General features: G+C 32.9%; 1 protein-coding gene across 1 annotated transcript in view; it reads right to left on the reverse strand.

The window, feature by feature from the left end:
• Positions 1-20,462, reverse strand: part of LOC127736691 (hemicentin-1-like) — a 100,284-nt gene that overhangs the window by 10,297 nt on the left and 69,525 nt on the right. The window contains exons 13-28 of the mRNA XM_052247273.1: positions 19,909-20,211; positions 18,354-18,653; positions 17,793-18,092; positions 14,703-14,999; positions 14,287-14,586; positions 13,623-13,928; positions 12,957-13,253; positions 11,515-11,769; positions 10,310-10,597; positions 9,184-9,435; positions 8,761-9,024; positions 8,134-8,145; positions 7,047-7,190; positions 5,896-6,046; positions 5,317-5,346; positions 3,081-3,128 (exon numbers count right to left, since the gene is read on the reverse strand). Of these exons, the coding sequence (XP_052103233.1) occupies positions 3,081-3,128; positions 5,317-5,346; positions 5,896-6,046; positions 7,047-7,190; positions 8,134-8,145; positions 8,761-9,024; positions 9,184-9,435; positions 10,310-10,597; positions 11,515-11,769; positions 12,957-13,253; positions 13,623-13,928; positions 14,287-14,586; positions 14,703-14,999; positions 17,793-18,092; positions 18,354-18,653; positions 19,909-20,211 (3,547 nt within the window). The remainder of the gene's footprint in view (positions 1-3,080; positions 3,129-5,316; positions 5,347-5,895; positions 6,047-7,046; positions 7,191-8,133; positions 8,146-8,760; positions 9,025-9,183; positions 9,436-10,309; positions 10,598-11,514; positions 11,770-12,956; positions 13,254-13,622; positions 13,929-14,286; positions 14,587-14,702; positions 15,000-17,792; positions 18,093-18,353; positions 18,654-19,908; positions 20,212-20,462) is intronic.

The raw sequence follows: 20,462 nt of genomic DNA on the forward strand, positions 1-20,462 counted from the left end.
GCTGGCCCCCATACAAAATGCTTACGGAAAGTCAAATAGAGAAAGAATACTTACTGAATTTCGAGTAAAAAATGTATGCTAACTGAAGGTTTGGGTAAGAAAGGATGCTCACTGAAGATTGAGTAAAAAATGAATGTGTACTTATGGTCGGGTAAAGAAAAAACGCTTACGGACAGTCAAGTAAAGAAAGAATACAAACTGAAGGTCCGCTAAAGAAAAAATGCTTAATAAGGGTCGAGTGAAAGAAGTTTATGGTCGAGAAGTAAAAGAAGATTAATACAGATCAATGCTTAAGGTACTATTTCGGCTTTGAAAATGTAATAAAAGATAAACGTAAATGAAAATTACAATGGAAAATATATTGCAAGGCATGGCACTATATTGCTGATAAACAGACATTTATCAGAACACAAATAATACCCGGCATTGCAAGAGAAACTTTCTTGAATGAAATCGTATTGAGATATAACAATTTCAGTTAAAAATACGTAGAATTTGATTTTGACTTTTTATATTATTAAACAAAAACGACAATATCTGGCATTATGAACAAATAAAGTCGGTGTAAGCTATCAGGATCTTAATTTACAATGTTTGATATAAACATAATGTCTAAATTGCCATTAATTCAGAACTGTCATGAAAACAAATATGTGGCCAGGCATACACATTTGTTTCCAGGTAAACGTATCTTTACTTGTAAGATATCAATTCAAATACGGATCATTATTTTGGAAAAGGGGCACCGATTGGGTGAGTTTTGTATTTTGGACATTTATCTTAATTGTTAGTGATGATGAAACAAGTGTACGTCACTGTACGTGTAAGATCGTCGTCAGACATATTTCAAACAAACGCCTGCTTATAAAGGCAACAGTAGTATACCGCTGTCCAGTAGTCATAAATCGATTAAGCGAAAACAAATCTTGGGTCACAAACCAAAACCGAGGGAAACACATCAACTATAAGAAGAAAACAACAGAACAACAGAAACACTCAACTGCAACAAAAACAAACGCCAACATACATAGAAACGGACTATTTGATAACAACTGCCATATTCCTGACTTGGCACAGGACATTTTAAGAAAAAAATGGTGCAATCAAAAGACGTTGCTTGTTTTTAACTTTAATACGAGTCGACAAATTCCAAAATTCTTCAAAAATCAATGATAAATAGACTTCGTCTACCCAAAAGGACTTTGTCGAGCAAATAATCTCTACTATAATTCTGAAAAAGAGTTCTTTAGCAAAATGAATTCTATGATAACGTAAAGCGCGTCTGACGCACTAAATCATAAGCCATTAATCTTTAATGAGTTTGTTTAATTGTTTCACTTTTTGATATCCATAGGCCTTTTATAGCTACCAATATGATACAAGTTTTGCTTATCATGAAAAAAAGACCAAACTGTTATCTATAGTTAACATCCTCGTTCTTTGTCATTTTAGCAATCATGACACATATCGTTTTTTTGATACATAACAAAAAAATAAACGAAAATTAAAGGCATTTATTTTACAAAATTCCATGATCGCAATAATTGTGTTTTGCATGAGTCTTTAATTTTAATATGCATTAAAATGAAAGGTCAGAAAGGAATCTTAGATGAAAATATTTGTAATGTGGTCGAAAATGTCTGACTTCGTTTCATCTGAAAAATGTATTCTGCACAACCTCAATCACAAAAGATCCTTTTTTCTTTAAGGCGACTCCCGACTTATTATTTAAAAGGTAAATAACTATGTAGGGGTATTTTGTACATACATTTGCTGCCACTTAAAAACCGAAGGTAAATAGTATGACTTGATGTCTTGTTAAGAACTTCAAAGTTGCTAATAAAACAAATGGGTTTTCCTTTCTAATATCCAAATATGATATGATTACGCTAGGTTTTACTTGGAACCAATTCATGGAAAATTAGTTATGTGTTTTGACACACACAAACTTGTATTTTGTTAACACCAACACTGCAAATTAAGGAGCCAAAGCTACTTTTACAAAGGCCATATGAGCCTAGTTTACATCTTAGTATGCCATGCCATACGCACTATAGTCATGCCTCCATTCTGTTAACATTTTATAAAAAAGGCAAAAGATACCAAAAGAATAATCAAACTCATGATTTTGATTTAGAAGAAAAAGCGACATGGTTAGAAAATACAAATAATAACACCATTACAAACATAATTCCATTTTAATATTCTTGTCATGGTTAGAAAATATATAACATAACACCAATAGAAACTCAATCCTAATTTAATATTCTTGTACGTGTCTATAAATAAAACAAATCTATTTTTTTTTTAGAAATTTACCTGTGATTATATTAGCGTCACAAAAAAATACGTCACTTTTTGTGACGTTCATCCATTCAAGTGACGCGCAGTTTATATTTCGTTTGTGGTGTCCTGGTGTGCTGTCGTAAATTCATTGGAGGTGTCCGTTGTTATTCTGCGGTTGACATGTTGTAATGTACTATTTTATTATTTATTTATGTGTTTCTCTGTGTTAAGTGCTCTTTCGTTTGTTTGTACTGTATTCCTGTCACGTAGTGTTGTCATTTTAGCGGTACTAATATTTATAATATTGCCATATAAGCAGGAGGTTTGGTTAATCATAAAACTAGGTTCATCACACCATATTTTTCTTAAAAAGTCCTGTACCAAGTCAGGAATATGGCAGTTGTTATCAGACAGTCTGTTTCTATTGATGTAGGCGTTTGCTTTTGTTGTAGTTCAGTGTTTCTGTTGTTCCGTTGTTTTCCTCTTATAATTGATGTGTTTCCCTCGGTTTTAGTTTGTAACACGGATTTGTTTTTGCTTAATCGAATTATGAACTATTGCATGAGTCGAAAACGAACTGACAATAAGTCTGACTTTGGGCGGTTAAGAGATTAGAATACGGTTAATGTATGTTTACCTCTAGATGTGATTGTATATTTATATCGTTTGATTGTTGTCTTATCGACATACACCCTACAACTCCTTTTTACAGGAACTATATAAATAATTAACTTATCAAACGAAAAAAACTTTGACAGCTAAGCACAAGTCTTTCGGCAGCAAACATAACTTACCTGTACACATTATGCTTCTCGGGCCGTGCCATTCTAACAGGTAGTTCACTGAAAGAAATACAAAACTACAAATGAAACACGGTAGAACGTCAATGGTATACATTAGATGTTTCATAATTGGTATTGTTGATTAAGTAAGCCTTCACAAAATACTTTCATAAAAGTTTGATTTGGAAGTTCAATTTCAACCTGACCATTTGGAACTCTTAATAGCTTCCTTGTGAGCAGCAACCCTCTTTCAATGAAATCATGATAGGAAATACAAGCCCTGGAATATCGTATCAACTGGGAGATATATACTCCATATGTAGGTGCTGCTGGAATGTTGCTACATAGAAATGGAATGTTCACAATTGGGAAGCTGAACTAATCTCTTTTGTCGTAAAGTTTTGTTTTCAAACGACCCTCTTTGTCAATTTCCAGATGTAAGTCAAGATATGAGGCAGTCTTAAAAATGTATCTGTTGTATCCTTTATCTCAAGTTCGATGGGATAGATGCGTTCAACATAATCACCAAATTTTGAGTTATTTAGTGAGAGAACATCACCTATATAAATGTAAGATTTATCCTTCCTAAAACAAGATACTTGTATCTATGCTGGCCATTCTTTTTTATGAACAAATCAGGACCAACTCTATCAATTTGTCTTTTAGTTTGGAATGGAGAATACTTGTGTAAAGTGTAGAAAATTCAAATGTTTTAATACTATTGCAAGATGACAGAGTCTTAGATTGTATGTACTCTAAAAGATCTTTGGAATTTATTAGTATCCACATCTGATTCATCCCACCTCTAGAATAGGTAGTTTTACAATAAAATTGAAGCCCAGCCTGATAAAATTTATGTTAACAATATAGAAAGAGGTTTCGTGGTGCTCTTGGAATACCCAGCAATATAACGTTGTTTGTAAAGACACTTAAGTAGTCATATTAGAGCATAGTTTGCAACTTAGTCTACCATTCAACTATGAATTGTGTTTCAATTCTGTCAATATTTTATAAAAGAGAGGCGAAAGATAATAAGGGGATACTCAAACTCAAACTCTAATGTTAATTCCTATCCCAGCGATGATCGCCTCGTTTTCGGTATGTAAAAGAACATTTGCAAGAACTCTCTTAGGGTTCCGAGATAAAAATAGATCAAGATGGTTTCCGCCCCTATCAGCATATCGTCCTTTTCCTGTTACAGTCAATTGTTCCGCCCTTAATTTCGGTGGACCTACATAGCAGAACTTCTAAACATTGATGTGTTCTCCTCCAGAATATGCATGGAATATTCGCCACTTGGCATTAATCAACCAACAACCAATCAGTATAAACTTTTTTTTACGGAGAGCATTCACTTCAGGAAGACAATAATTAAGATTGTTTTGTAAGTAATTTCTAATAAACACATTAATAATTTTGCTCTAAATTCCTTAGAAATTTCTCTTGAAGAACAAAATTATTTTCGTGTTGTTCTGCATCATGGGACGAAAGCTCCCACGTCACTGCAAGTTCAAAAGGCTCTCTAACGGTTCATAGCGGAATTCTTTGTTAACCTTAAAATACATTTTTCATGATGTTTACAATATTTTACCGAAAAATGCCAAAAAAACCTGTTTTCATATAATTATAAACATAGTGTGCGGTGAAGTTCTGTTTTAATATAATCAATAGAACTAATACAAACAATGATAATTTTTGTTGAAAATTCATTGACCCAACTTAAAAAAATGTCTATTCAGAAATTTGTGGTCATAAATGCCTTTTTTCCATTTTTTGTCCCAAAAATCCAGTAATATACAAAAATATATCGATACTAAATTTAATTTGTCCTGCCAGGGTAGTTTATGGTAAACTGGACCTGATATAAAATCACTAGACTGAAGATACTTTAAAAAATATTTTCTGCAATTTTTTTATGATTTCGTTTTAAATGTTTACCTAAAATGCAGTTTAATCGAAATATTGGTTTATTACATCGGTTTTGATGTCAAAGATGCAGCAATTTTTTTTCCGGTCATTTTCACTAGTTAATGAATCTAGAATGTATTTTCTATTGTTAAGAGATTAACATATTGTTAATGTATGTTTACCTCTAGATGTGTTTGTTTATTTATGTCGTTTAAATGTTATCGACATCCACCATATAACTTCATTTTACATACAGGAGATATCTAAATAAGTAATTAACTTAAAAAATGTAAAAAATAATTCTGACAACAAAGCACTTTCAGCAGCAACTATAACTTACCTGTAAACATTATGCTTAACAGGTTGTTCTCTGAAAGAAAAACAAAACTACAAATTAAAACATGTGTTTTTGTTAGTTGATTTGGTTTGTTTGTGCCAATCTGACAAGTCATTTGTCCAGTATGTTTTTATATCGTGCTGTGCCACCTTGTCCAATGAGAATTGAGCGCTCTCAAACTTGTTTAACTCCGCCAAATTATGTATGTCCGTTTCAGAAGTCAGAAGCCTGTAACTTAGTCGGAGTCTTTGGTTTCTGTCTATGATATATATTTTTTCGTTTATTGCTGTATCGTAAATTAGGTCAATGGGTTTTTCGTTGAGTTGGTTTGCATTTTGTCAAAGCTTTACAAGCTTACTAAACGGTATGGGTTTTTTGTCATTGTTTGTACGATGACCTATAGTTGTTTATTTTCATTCCTGATGAATAGATGTCTCATTGAAAATCAAACCACCCACTCTTATTTCAATACTTAGAGAAAACTAATATTATAAATGAAGAATGAATCTATTCTGTTAGTTAAAAACCACAAATGTTAAAATGAGTAACATTCTGTTATAAAAACAGAATTTGTTTACTTACGCATCCTGCTTAAATGTTGGTATTTCTAATTTACGAAGTGAGATAACCGATTCATCAGGTTCTCGATAGTACACAGGTATCTCAACTCTCTTAGGTGAGTCTTGTGGAGTAATTCTTTCTTTCTTACCACCACACAAGGTAGCACATGTTTCTGAAATTATTAGCAATTAGGTGGCTGTGGTAGCTAATCTTTCAATGTTTTAAATTTTATTACCTGCACTTGGAATCATTGACAAGGTCTTGACAAATGAAAAAAAAAAAACAAACAAAAACACTTAAACTTCGAATTGAACTTAAAGTTCATGCGTCTAAAGCACTTGTCTGGATGTACCTTCATCAGGAACGCCCAAAGCTGAATATTTGAAAGCCAAGGAATGCATTAGAACCGAACACTTGACCAAAAAGGATCTAGAAGGATAATGGCCAATTCCATCTGAGGCAATCTTTGCCTGAGGTAGTTGAAACTTTAGTTTGGACTTATTTTGAGTTGTTTTCGAATTTTATGTTGCCGTCTCATCTGCGTAAACCCCCCATCTCATCATATATATATATATATTACTACAGATCGGTCAATTGTTGTCTCCGGGAAATCAGGCTTACTCCACAAATAAAATCTGGCTGCTATGAAATAGCACAATAGTGCTGCAAGTGGCTTTAAACACCAATCAATCGATTACAAAAGATAATTTAAGAAAAAAAAAACAATATATCAGTTTTAAGATTTCAAAATGATTGCGTCATATGTTTTATCATTTTGAGGGAAGACATTTATATCAAGTTAAATGCCACTGAATCGTCAAGCCTTGATGTTGTGTTTTATCAACTTATTGATTAATTGATCGTGAACCCTCTGGGGCGATGTTAAATACAAGTTCAGGACGATAACATCTAGATATATCCTGATGTGTACAACTACGAATACTGAGTTGGATTTTGACTCGAAAAATTATTAGTTCTTCCAACCGATCAGCCGTCATATTTATATTTGAAAGGATGAGCAAGTTAAGATATTAAAGTGTATGCATCGTCCAGAAACTGAACTAAACTCTCCGCCAAACATGTGGCGAGCACACTATAAAGTCATGTCAACTTCACGGCTGATTCCGATTGTCGTTTAGATAAGGTTAAATGGTCATTATAGAAACACGAACCTTGACAACAACAGCATACAATGATTCCAATTATTAACAGCAGGACAAAAAGAATGGCTAAGAGGATTGCGACTATTTCTCCAGTAGATAACATCGCTGTGTCAGTTATTGATGCTCCAGTCGCAGGTCCTGCAGGATCAGTAACTACAAACAAAAATTTGTATAGGAAACTTTCTTTTAACTAAACATAGTGTCTGATATATTACCAGGAAAATATATAAATTGTTTTGTAAGAACCTCAGCAATAAAAATATATTACCCATTTCACCGTGCATGTCTTTGAGATAGTTCACGTTAAGGACATATATTTTAATCGTAAGACATGATCAAGGAAAATTTTCCAACAATATATGTTATTGACTACATGAATCTACTACTGAAATGCTATTTTATCACATATATTTTAGATTTCTTCAAGTTCCAACGAATAACGGGAATAACGTCTCAACATTAAATATGTATTCAGGGGATGCTGTGTACTGTAATTCTGAGATCAAAATAAAAATAATTACTGCGTACGACGTTACATAAAAATCCTTAAACGTTGAAGACAATAAGTTAATGAAGAAGTAAAAATAGAAATTTATTTGATTGTTCCTCGAACAGCGAAAAATGAATAGAAATAAAATGATATTAAACATTGATTCCATTATTTGAATAACCTGCGAGGGTGTAGAAATCCTCGCAATATCTTATGGTAAAGAACGAAAGGTGTAATTAGAAATATAACAATATTCTAAAAATGCTATGAAATTTGTCTCAAACTTGTTTAAGATTCAGCGTTAATGCGGTCTTTGAAAGATGCAACAGCACACAAGTCAAAAGACCTTCGTATACCTGCACATGAGTTTTCAAACTTAACACAAAATTACTATAATAGTAGGCAAATCCAAGACAAACCGACATTAAATACATGCGTGTTACTTAATTAAGGATAAATGAGTTTCAAATAACGAATAATATTTGACATTAGAAAGTGCATGATTGTTATTACACATTATCACATTTGATTACAGTGTGGACTAAATTATAATGATACAAGTTGTGAGTGGCAAAGTCCGACAAGAGACGATCATATTCTGCTTACCTGTTGGCCCTTCTGTAAAAAAAAATGATATTATAATATTAATAATGCAGCTGTTATATAATGTAAGAATTAACAAGTCAAAAGTACAAAAATGATCAGGAAAAAAATAATGATCCAATGAATTTTTTCTTTGAAAGTTTGAAATTCAACAGTATACACCTGCTTATTAGTGTGCAATGCGTAGCGGCGGATCAACCGTGACATAAAATGTTGACAGTTAATACAAACATCAAATTTCAAAATACACGAAAGTGTACTTGTTAACATGTTGAACTAGAAAATTGATTTGTGTGATAGCATCAGCTCATTAGTCAATGCATCTGACATAATTTATATCATACCTTTATTAAATTCTTCGTTTATTAATTAAAAAAATATTTAGAAAAATAATATTCAGGCAAATTTAATCTTAGAATGATTTGACTGTTCTTTTCCGGTCTCTTTTTGATTTACAGCTCCTGACGTGTTCAGTTATTTGTTATCTATTATTATAATTTTTGGGTATGACCGTTCTTGATAAATGTAGACCTAGTAAAACATTTCGGACGCACAGAATGTTTAAAGCGATGCGTTCATTTAACAGTATGTATATGTTAAAACATTCCTGTATATAAAAAGAAAACTTACCTGTCCCTGTTAGTATAGCAATGTTGAATGCAATGTCCGATGATGTTCCTACACCGTTCATAGCTCTACAGGTATATGATCCAGCGTCACTAGCTGAATCCATATCAACAACAAGCACCTTGCTGGTAGACGATAGAAAATAACCATTATAAAACCATTGCCATTCAGTAGCCGATGGGTTTGCACGTGTGTCACAGCTTAGACTGACAGGACTACCAACTATTTGTGATATCCTTGTCTGTGTAACAGTGCTCACTGGTTTATCTGTCAATTATAACACATAATGTTAGATTAACATATTAGAAGTAAAAACAAAACAGGGTAGTGTTCAAACATTGAATTTGCGCAACATTAGTTAATAAAAATTGACTATTTTCACCTTTCTCAGTTATATCTATCTAACGGAAATAAAACGTAACTCACGCTGAACGTTAACACTTTCCCACGTCTGCCGGCTTCCCTTGGTATTGGTAGCTTTACACACATTTAAACCGTCGTGTATAGTCCAGTTGGCGTTAGAAATGGATAAAACAGCTCCTTGATGTATCAATACGTCATGTTGATACCAGTTGAACGTTGGGGCAGGATCACCATCAGCTTCACAAGTCAGGGTGAAACTTTCACCTTCATTTACCACAAGACATGCTGGTACTATTCTTATGTATGATGGTGCAGCTGTAAAAATTATTTATAATTATTTGTCAAAAGCCAATATCGAAATATCAAATTTTCGTCTAAAATCTTTAATTTGAAGAGACGGGATAAAACATATTTGGTGATAATGTGTGACAATGAAAGTAAAATCTACTTAAAGACGTTCACCCGAAACATTTTCTAGAATTGCCTTCATCAAGATTGGATTGTCCTAAATCAAACGTTTGAAAGCGGAGGGAGTATGAATTCTTAAGGAGCTGTATGAAATGATGAAAATAAAGAATCAAAAATTGTCCGTAGAGTTTCTTAATGAGTTCTAAATTTATCACCGGACATTTAAGACATTATGTGAAGAAAATACACTAGGCCGAAGAAACTTTAAGGTGAAAACTGTCCATCATAAGCGATGTCATTTACCAGCGAAAAACAAATCAAAATAATCCTTAAGGGATTTGGTGTGTCTGAATGGATTTTTCTGGATTTACTTCATCTAAACGTTAAAATAGCTAAGAAAACCTGGGATCAAAATTTATAAATTTATTTAACATACTGAATACACCAGAATAACTATCCCTTACTGAAATAATAAACAAGATTTAGACTTAAATATACGACGATTCTTAATGATTCAATAACATGTTTTCATCTACAATCACTATAACTCATATGATAACTGTTTGCATCTACGGGCAGCCTAAATGACTCATCTAATAAAATAAAATTGTCTATGTAATCAGTCAAACTTTTATTCAATACAATATCCCATATTACTTACTAGACATCTACAAATTTGAAGAGGAAATACATCATCCTCATTATGATGATGACAGACAATCACATAGAATATAACTAAATTATTCTAGAAATATTTTTTATAATGACGCATGTAACTTACTTGATGTATCAACCAAAATAGTGACAGATGATGAATATCCTTGTCCCACGGAGTTCACTACTGAACATCTGTATGAACCTTGATCAGAAGCAGCCAGATTCGTGATAGTAAGGCTAGGATTGGACAAGCTACCGCCGACGTATTTGTTACCATCAACAGTAATGCCTTGATTTCCTTTACTCCATATTACATTGGTAGCGCCAGGGTTAGAAACGTAGGAGCACTGTATTGTAATAGCTTGTCCGAGAAAACCTTGAAACGGCTGTGTGATTGTTACATCAGGTATATCTGGGATTGCAAATATTTGTTTTCATTTGAAATAATTTAAAAGTCATTTTGAAGAAAGTTCTTAACATATTTAGATATTTTTTAATGCACATGGTATGTGTCCAATATCAACGACAAGTGCAATGAAAACGATAAACAAGAAAACACAGTTATGATGTATCAACCCGAGTCTTGTTATACTAGCATATACATCAAACATGATAACTATGTATATGCAAGATAATGACACTCCATTTCGTCGTGATTAAGTTCAAGAATTAGCGAGTACATATCGAACCCCGGACTTCCAGTTTTTGTACCTTCTCTTTTCCGTTTTGAATTATGTATGTATTTCTTGATAATTTTATAGAGCGAACGGGTTTTGCCAGTTTTTTTTTATTGGCTATGCAACATTCTACAAAAACTAGATCATATATATTCACATGTACAGAACTGTACCCCTTTATTATATTTCTATTATGGTATGAGATTGTTGTGTTCCAGGTGGAATCCTTATTGCTGGGTTTTATTCACCAGTAGTATATTTTATGCAGTTCTTTTCCTTAATAAATGTATATATGCTCAATGTTTTAAGCAACTCAATCATTCAAATCATTTTAAGTATTGTATGTTTTGTCATAATTAAACTGTAATTATTCTGCCCTTGTACGTGCCCTGTGATTAGTAAATAAAATTATTTGTATTTGTACATTACTTGGGACAGGAAAATACAGAATGTGGCGGGGTTGAACTAGTTAGCTAGCACCAAACCCTCCCCTAACCTAGGACAGTGGTTGACAGTTTAACATAAGAACAAACTATAACAATCAAACTGTAAAGGGCTTTACTCATCAGATCGACACAAAGCATTAAAACATGGATGATCGTTTAATAATTGAAAATGCATTGTCTTTAATCAATAATCTAAAGATACTTACACTGAACCTCTACTGTAACTGTTGCGTCAGCATTACCATAGGTGTTCGAAGCCCTACATTGGTACGTTCCAGCATCAGTTCGTGTTGAGGATGTTATCTGAAGGACAGAACCTGTGGACAACTGTGTATTGGAATTGCCTTTAAACCAGGTGTATGTTATCGTTGGACTGCCTTGGGCTGTACATGTAGCTGTTATAGTCTGGCCTTCATTTACAGTTATTGGACTGGGTCTAATAGCAATGGATGTAGGTGCATCTAACAAACATACATTTTACAAATTTAAAACTGTATTTATCAGCTAGTAAACATTACTCATTCTAAGATGACGTGCTTCTTTGGCTTTGTAAACAACAGCGTGATAAAATTCTATATATATCTATACTTAGCGCAGACTCAAAGATGTACTTAATAATAGATTTTACAATTTACCTCCAACGTAAATCCACATGTATCATAACTTATGTGCAAACACTATGTCGATTTAGCTGTCTTGAATTTGAAATTGAAAAAAAAACCATACAGATGTGTTATTCTTATTCTTATGGATAACAAAAGAATTAAAGTATAAGATCTTGAAAAATGTACAAAATTATAAAAAAAAAAAAAAAAAAAAAAACAATTCCGCGAAATTCAATGAAACATGACGTCATACAAATGAAAACGCCTAAGGAGAAGGTTAATCCGATACCTTTACGCTCCAAAGTCTAATTATATTGCATTAAAATGGAGTTTTTAGGTATGTGTTGTTTTATTTTCTATTTCATACGGGTCTGGATGGGGTTTTCAGAATAGAGAATAATGCACAAACGGTGCAAAATAAAGGGCATACAATATACAGAATAAAAAAATTGACAAAACAAATAAAGAAAAGAGAATTATGAGGTGCTAAAATATAAAGAATAGATAATACCATAATAAATGTATAAAAAATAGAGAAAATGACTATAATAATCAAAGAATGCAGAATTGAAGGACTCCCCATCCAGACCCTCTTTTATTGAATTTTTCACAATATTATGGATTTCAGCAAGTCAACAAGAAGACTCACTCCTTAGTTACGACATACCAACTATGTATTTACCGGTAAATAGTAGCAAACGCAAGAAAACAATTCAGTTGAGAATTATGAGGATAACACAAGGTTTTTCAAGTAATTATCTAGCACAAATTCATGCAAGCCATTGATATATTGGAATTTGTTTGCTTTATCTAAGCGGGGCTTAAAAAGGACAGCCACACACACGACACATTTATCTTTGCTTCACTTTTCAAAAATTACCGTATTTGGTCTACTAGAATCGAAACAAGTCCTGTAATCCATATATTTGTTGTCATTTTTACATGGCACGGGCTGTTATATTCGAATATTCTGTTATGTGATAGTGTTTTCTCGAAATACAGAAGTGCTATTGAAATGATCAAAATAAGATGATAACATTTACCTCCAGTAACAGTCAGGTAGACATTATTACTAGTTCCTGTTCCCACGCTGTTTGAAGCTTGACAAAAATACAGTCCTTGATCGCCTTCTTGTACACTGTTGATAATGAGAGACGGGTTAGATGTCGTTCCTCCGCTGTATCTGATACTACTTATATCCATAGTTGTGGCGGCATTACTTACATATCGCTGCCAGACTATCTGAGTAGCTGCTGGGGTTGCTGTTACTGTACAGGTAATTGTCACAGGATTTGCAACTTTGGCAGAGGAGATGATTGACGCCGTAACAGTTGGGATATCTATTTGTAAGAACATATTATATATTTATACTTTCTAATCAAATAAACATTATTTCTTAAAATTGCATTTAGATCAACAGCTTATCAAAATTAATAATCTAAAAAAACTTATGCGGTTGAAATCGTGCTCATCTATATCTATGTTACATTGTTTAAAAAAAAATGATAAACCTGTTATGAATGATCTATATACAGAAGCATTCTTGTTGCTAATAGTTGGTTTTATTTCAACTGAATATCATTGTAAGGTCTTACAAAATAAGCAAAAGAAGATGCATTAGTCATATTCCTCATTTAACCGTGCACTTGGACTTAACTTCTTTGATCTTAGTTGATGCTGCAGCCATATCAATACCTTTGTATACTTACTTCCGATAACATCTAAGAACGTCTGTGAGCTTTGACCTGTGCCAACAGCATTAGTTGCATGACATATATAATTGCCTTCATCAGATGTGTCTACATTACTGATAGTCAGTGACGGTGACTGTGTAGTTGATCCGGAATATTTTGCAGAGGAAGCAGGGTTTAGAGTTACTGTGTTGCCATTGGTAATCTGTCGTGTCCAGTAAACAGCAGTGTGAGCAGGGTTTGCCGACACTACACAATCTAGTGTGATGGTATTTCCAATGTTTGTCGAGTAAGTTGATTGACTAACTGTTACTATAGGAACGTCTAAAATAAAATAGATTGAGAGAATAAAGGGCTGCACAATGTATATTGAAATTGTAAAAGGAGGCAGTAACTGATTATATATGCTGAAATGATGATATATTTGTATTGTTGGCAATTAAAACACTTCGCCTTTTTGGAACATGTAATAAATAATGTTCATGCATAATACGTTTAACATGTTGTCAAGCACATTGGAAAAAAAATATTTTTCCTCGTATCATATGAAACAACTAATACTTTATCTTTGTAATACTCATATTCTGATTTGATTTTGAATTATTTTGTTTAGTTTCATATCTAATGGTAATATTGAAAACAAAAACCAAAATAATGTTTTCTTTTTCGAATATAAACTTACTTCCAATTACAGTTAAAGGTCCTTGCAAACTCTGGCCAGTTCCAACAGAATTAACGGCGAGACATATATAATTCCCAGCATCATTACTATTGAGATTAGTTATAGTTAGAGATGGTGTACTGACTGATGATCCAGTATATCTTGAGTTAGACATGTCTACAGTGGCAGTTGTACTTCCGGTAACTTTCTGCCAGTAAACAGAGGTAACAGCGGGATTAGCAGATACAGTACAACCAAGTGTAAATGTATCTCCATAGTTACCAGTAAAGGATGTCTGCGTAAGACTTACACTAGGAATACCTTAAAGAAAATACATCAAAATAGATGATTTTGAATTACTATGTAATGCTTAAAACAATAGAAATAGAATCGATCGCTTTTTATTAAAATTTAAACATATATTTATATACACTTACTGCCAGTTACAGCCAGAACAACCTGTGAACTCTGCCCCGTTCCCACACTGTTGGTAGCATAGCAAACATATGATCCCTGGTCTGATAACTGTGCATTAAATATTATCAGGGATGGTGAGCTGACGGACGATCCACTGAACCTTCCTCCAATGTTAACATTTGTTGATGAACCACCTGCTATATACTGCCAGTAAACGGTGGTGTGTTGTGGATTAGCTGTTACTGTACATGTTATGGTAACGGAATCACCAACATTTACGGTATATGCTGCTGTAGGCGTTGTCACAGCTGGAACGTCTGAAGAATACAAACAAATTTTAAATGTTGATCAATTCCAATTATGCTTAATTCTTATACCTTTATTGATAAACCAAGAGTCTTCCTCCCTCGGGCAAAGTTTACCATAGATGGTTTTAAGGTAGAACAATACAAAGATTTTGTCACCCCCCAATCAACAAACTTTAAGCTGTTGTAATTTCTTTCATCCAGCTTTAAAATTTATAAATGAGGAACCAAAAGAAAGAAGAAAGATTAATCTTTTAAATGGTGTTAATTTCATTATTACATGATTATTACATAATTCCTTATTATGTAATTAGTTGCTATATTGTGATGTCCACACTTGAATAAAATTAGCTTCTTCGTTATTAATAGCATCCCAAAAATTTTGATAGATATTTGTGCAACACAGTTTGACCTCCAAAACGGTGTCTCAGATTTTTCCTATTGTATTTCATTCTCTCATAAACCTTCAATGAAGTGTGCAACCTCAATTCATAAGAAATCACTCAATTTAATTGGGTATAAAATTTGTTCTATTGATGTTAATGTAAATCTGAAACACAGGTTTGGAGATAACTGGTCAAGGAACAACATGTGTTAAAATCAGGCATAAAGGGGCACCCATCTAGGTGCTAATTTCATTTAAAACTACATTTTCATGACACAAATGAATGTGTCACAATTGAATAAATAAGGATTTTCCTACTTGTACCTCATTAACTTCAATATAATTCACACATGTATCTTGGGGATACTTCAGGATTGGACTTTAATCATAAATCAATTAGGTTTTGACCAGTAAGAAAACATTCTATTTCAGCAATTCCAGATATATAAAGAAAATGCACACCCTATGCATCAAAAATCAGATCTGGCGGGAGAAGTTATATCATTATTGACCTTGCTGTAAGTCAGTTGCTACTGATATGGTCAAAACTCCGCCCTTCTGGATACACATCAACTATGAAGGATCCCAGAAGTTTAATTACACATTGTATTAATTTTTTATATGGATTTTATTCATTTAGTACACAAAACAATATATTTTGTTTTTAACATTTTCACAAAAAGTAAGTTTTGCATGTGTACACAAAATGATCAGTTGGTTAGTCTAGAGGATTCTTATGGGGGATTTCTTGAATTATAATAGTATACAATGACCATATGGTGTTTTTCACATAGTTATATTTTCTCATTTTTGTTGTTTGAAAATGAAATATTTAAGTTGTGTTTTCTTTCAACAATAATTCTTATTTAAACATTTTCTTTAAGAAATTCTAATATAACCATCAGCATTACAATCAAAAAATTAATTGTTGTACAATTATATTTGTTTAACATCTGTACATTCATATTTTGATTCTCTCTACATCTACAAATAGTTGTTTTGGTTTTTCTCGTGGTAGCTCCATTATAGAAATGTATTTTTATTTGGAATTCATCATCTTCTTTTTTCCATAAATCCCTAATCCAACTCTTTTTCATAACTGTCATTTTATTGCTGGTCAGTGGTCATAAAGCTATCAAATGATTCTATTGATTAACCACAAAGTACTGCCCACATGTTCTTATCTTGTATCAGTCAGACACGTGCATTTGTTTATAAAACTAACTATCATTAAAACTCATTAACAGTGCAAGATATGGACATATATTTTTCTTCTGTGGTTTTGGAATATTAAGAAGTAACAAAAACAACTGAAAATGAAATTTTGATAAAATTTAGTTGCTTTTGTATTTTGCTATCTTAATGCTTTCTATTCCCTTTTAGTCAAATAGCTTCTAAAGGCTATGCGTATTTATACATTCAGTCTGTTAAATACTTAAATTGGACCGTTATTGATTAAGGTCAATTAATAAAAAACTTTGGATGCACGAAACTTATAAAGTCTCTAACTAAAGAAATACCAATACTACTGCTGGTGTACTATTAGTTCTCAAGGGTATCATCTGCTTAGTAGTCAGTGATTCAGTACTGACATGATTTATAACATACATGCATTTAGAAATTTCCCATTGATGAATTAAGAAATTGTTGAGAAAATTTGGTTAGGTTAACTCTCTTAGGGAGAGTTTACCTTAAATAAATTTGGCTATTCTTTTTTAAATGTACCTTTTTGTAAAATTGTTTTAATAGGAAATGTTTAATTTAGAGCATTCGTATTTGGCAAATCCTTTCGGAATTTTTGGGTCCAACTTAATTTTTATTTGAGCGTCACTGATGAGTCTTTTGTATACTAAACTCACGACTGGCGTTCAAAATGTTAATACTACTGGTTTCTATAGCGAGTTTATTTAATTTTATCACTTATAGACTAGGTCAGGAATATGTCAGTAGCTATCAGTTTTTGTTGCAGTTCAGTGTTTCTGTTGTTCCGTTGTGACCCCTTTATAGTTGATGTGTTTCCCTCGGTTTTAGTTTGTTAGCCGGATTTGTTTTCGTTGAATCGATTTATGACTATTGAACAGCGGTATAACACCTTTATTTATACATAGAGTCAACTTTTTGTTATCTATACGGTGATGCTTTTTATGTTATTTTAAAATTCAACAAATATCATTGCTCAAACAAAAAATATAATTTTCTATCCGTTTTAGTGACAGAAATGATATCTGGCTAACTTATTTTGATTAGGTTAAGCTCAAAGATATTTAAGGTGTGTCGCTTTTTAAACTTTGAGTCTAAAATGGACAAGATAGAAATCAGTCTAGGCACATGCAAATAGGTGATATCACATGTTTATATTTTATAACTTATTAAATGTGAACAGTATTGTCATGTATATAGTCACTTAATATCGTACTTACTGCCTAAAACATCAAGGAATGTAGAGGAGCTGATTCCAGTTCCTACACTGTTTGTTACTTTACAAACATAATTGGCCTCGTCTGATTCATCAGTGTTATTTATTAACAAAGATGGTGACTGTGTGGTAGAACCATCATATTTATTGCTGGCTGTAGATATTGTTGTGACCTGGTTAGCTACAGTCCTTTCCCAAATAACACTGGTAGCTGCTGGGTTAGCAGTATAGGTACATTGTAGTGTAACGGATGATCCTCTGTTGACGCCGTATGTAGATTGTGGTACAGTGACAGTCGGAATACCTAAAAAAAATGCATGTTCTTTTTAAATTCAAAACGAAAAGTCCTTTGTGAAATTGCAAATACAAAAGCTCAAACACATCAAACCACTGTCATATTTCTCACTTGGTACAGGTATTTCTTAATGTAGAAAATGGTAGATTTAATCTGGTTTTATAGCTAGCTAAACCTGATAGATAAATGAATTGTCCACACAACATAGAATTACGATTTATAATCCTAGACTATAGACAAAAGACGTATTTATCATATGCTTTCACTTACTTCCAATGACATCTAAAAACGTTTGTTGACTTTGTCCAGATCCAACATTATTAGTAGCTGTACAGATATAGAACCCCTCGTCTGATATGACAGTATTACTTATGACAAGAGACGGTGACCCAACAGAACTTCCGCTGTAACGACCGATGGACATGTCAATATTCGTTGCTACGTTATTGATGTTACGCTGCCATGTGACACTAGAAGCTGTTGGATTGGCATTTACAGTACACTGTAATGTGATGGAATTTCCGACATTGATAGAGTAACTGGTTGATAGTACTGTTACTACAGGAACACCTAAAACAGATCAAAAGGGACAAATATTACTTGTGTAAAGTTTGAATGGACCAACATAAGTTTTTCAGGATTGCAAAGACAAAAGTTGGTTGTATCGGAATCAAAATGACAAACGTTAGTTGTATCAGAATTGATTGAACAAACGTTGGTTGTATTATAAACAAAGGTACACACGTTGATTGTATCAGCATCGATATGACACACGTTGGTTGTATCAGAAACATTTTACAAACATTGATTATGTCTGTTGGTTGTATCATAAAAGAAGGTACAAACGTTGATTTTATTAGAATTGATTGGACAAACGTTGGTTGTATCAGAAAAGAATGTACAAACATTGGTTGTGTCCGAATCGAATGGACAAACGTTGGTTGGGTCAGGATCGACGAAAAAAAAACGTTTGTTGTATCGTGATCGAATTGGAAAAACCTTAGTAATGTCAGAATCGAATGAAAAAACGTTGATTGTATCAGTTTCGAAAGGTAAAAAAGGTTGGTTGTATCCGAGTCGAATGTGAAAAGGTTGGTTGTGTCAGGATTTAAAGGACAAACTTTAATTGCATTGCATTAACAAACGTTGTCTATATAAGAATCAAATGGACAAACTTTTTTTCATTAATATTGGATGTGCAACCGATGGTTGTATCAGGATCGAATCGACAACTGTTGGTTGTATCGGAATCAAATAGACACACGTTAGTTGTATTAAGATCAAAAGAACAAACCTTGGTTTTATTTGTATCGAAAGAACAAACATTGGTTTTATCAGGACCAAAAGGACAACGTTGGTTGTATTAGGATCGAATTGACAAACGATTGTTATATCAGGATAAAATTGACCAACAATGGATATATCATGATCGAATAGATTAACATCGATTGTACCCAGATCAAAAGGACAAACATTGGATGCACAAGGAACGAATGCACAAACGCTAGACGTACTGACAAAAATCTATTATCTGGTTACTCGTCTGTATTTTAATAGTTGTTACTAGTACCTATTTCAAATTTAGTTTAGTACAAAGGTAATTGAATATATGTTTATAAATCATGGGCTCGCATGGTTCAGTGTTAATTTCTGACTGGTATAAGTCAATCATTTTTCCCTACATATATGAGTTTTAATATAACATTCATAATGACAATATAAATCTAAATTGTTTTCAGATATGCTAAACCAATGTTCTAATTTTAAATGTTCTTCTAGTATTGGCATCATATTTTTCTGTTCATTAAGGATAAACTTCACTTACTTCCCGATACACCCAGAAATGTCTGTGAACTGGTACCTGTGCCGACACTATTCTGTGCACTACATGTGTAATATCCTTCATCAGCAACGACAGCATTAAGAACAGTCAAAGATGGTGATGTTGTAGTAGATCCTGAGTATTTACTCGTCTGAGAAAGATTGATATTTGTTGCTACTCCATTCACAACTTTATGCCAAAAAGCTGATGTATGAACAGGATTGGCTGATATGGTACAAACCATGGTAACGGATGAACCAACATTTACACTATACTGCGATTGGGGAATGGTAACCACTGGTATTGCTTTAAGGGTAGATAAATGAATACGTGAATAATAAGTCACCATGTAGAGAATAACTTATGTTTAAGATTTCAAAGTTAACGCTTTACCGAGATCAAAATGTCAAAGGAATAATGAAACCAAATTCGAAGGAGAAAGCTTTGCGTATGATAATGAGGTATCGTGTTTTTAAGAAAAAGGTCATCATACATTGATGAAATCAAAGAAATATAATATTATAAGCGAGTAAAATAACAAAAAACTACAGATACTG

The sequence above is a fragment of the Mytilus californianus genome, unplaced genomic scaffold, assembly GCF_021869535.1.
Source record: "Mytilus californianus isolate M0D057914Y unplaced genomic scaffold, xbMytCali1.0.p SCAF_1, whole genome shotgun sequence".
NCBI lineage: Eukaryota > Metazoa > Mollusca > Bivalvia > Mytilida > Mytilidae > Mytilus > Mytilus californianus.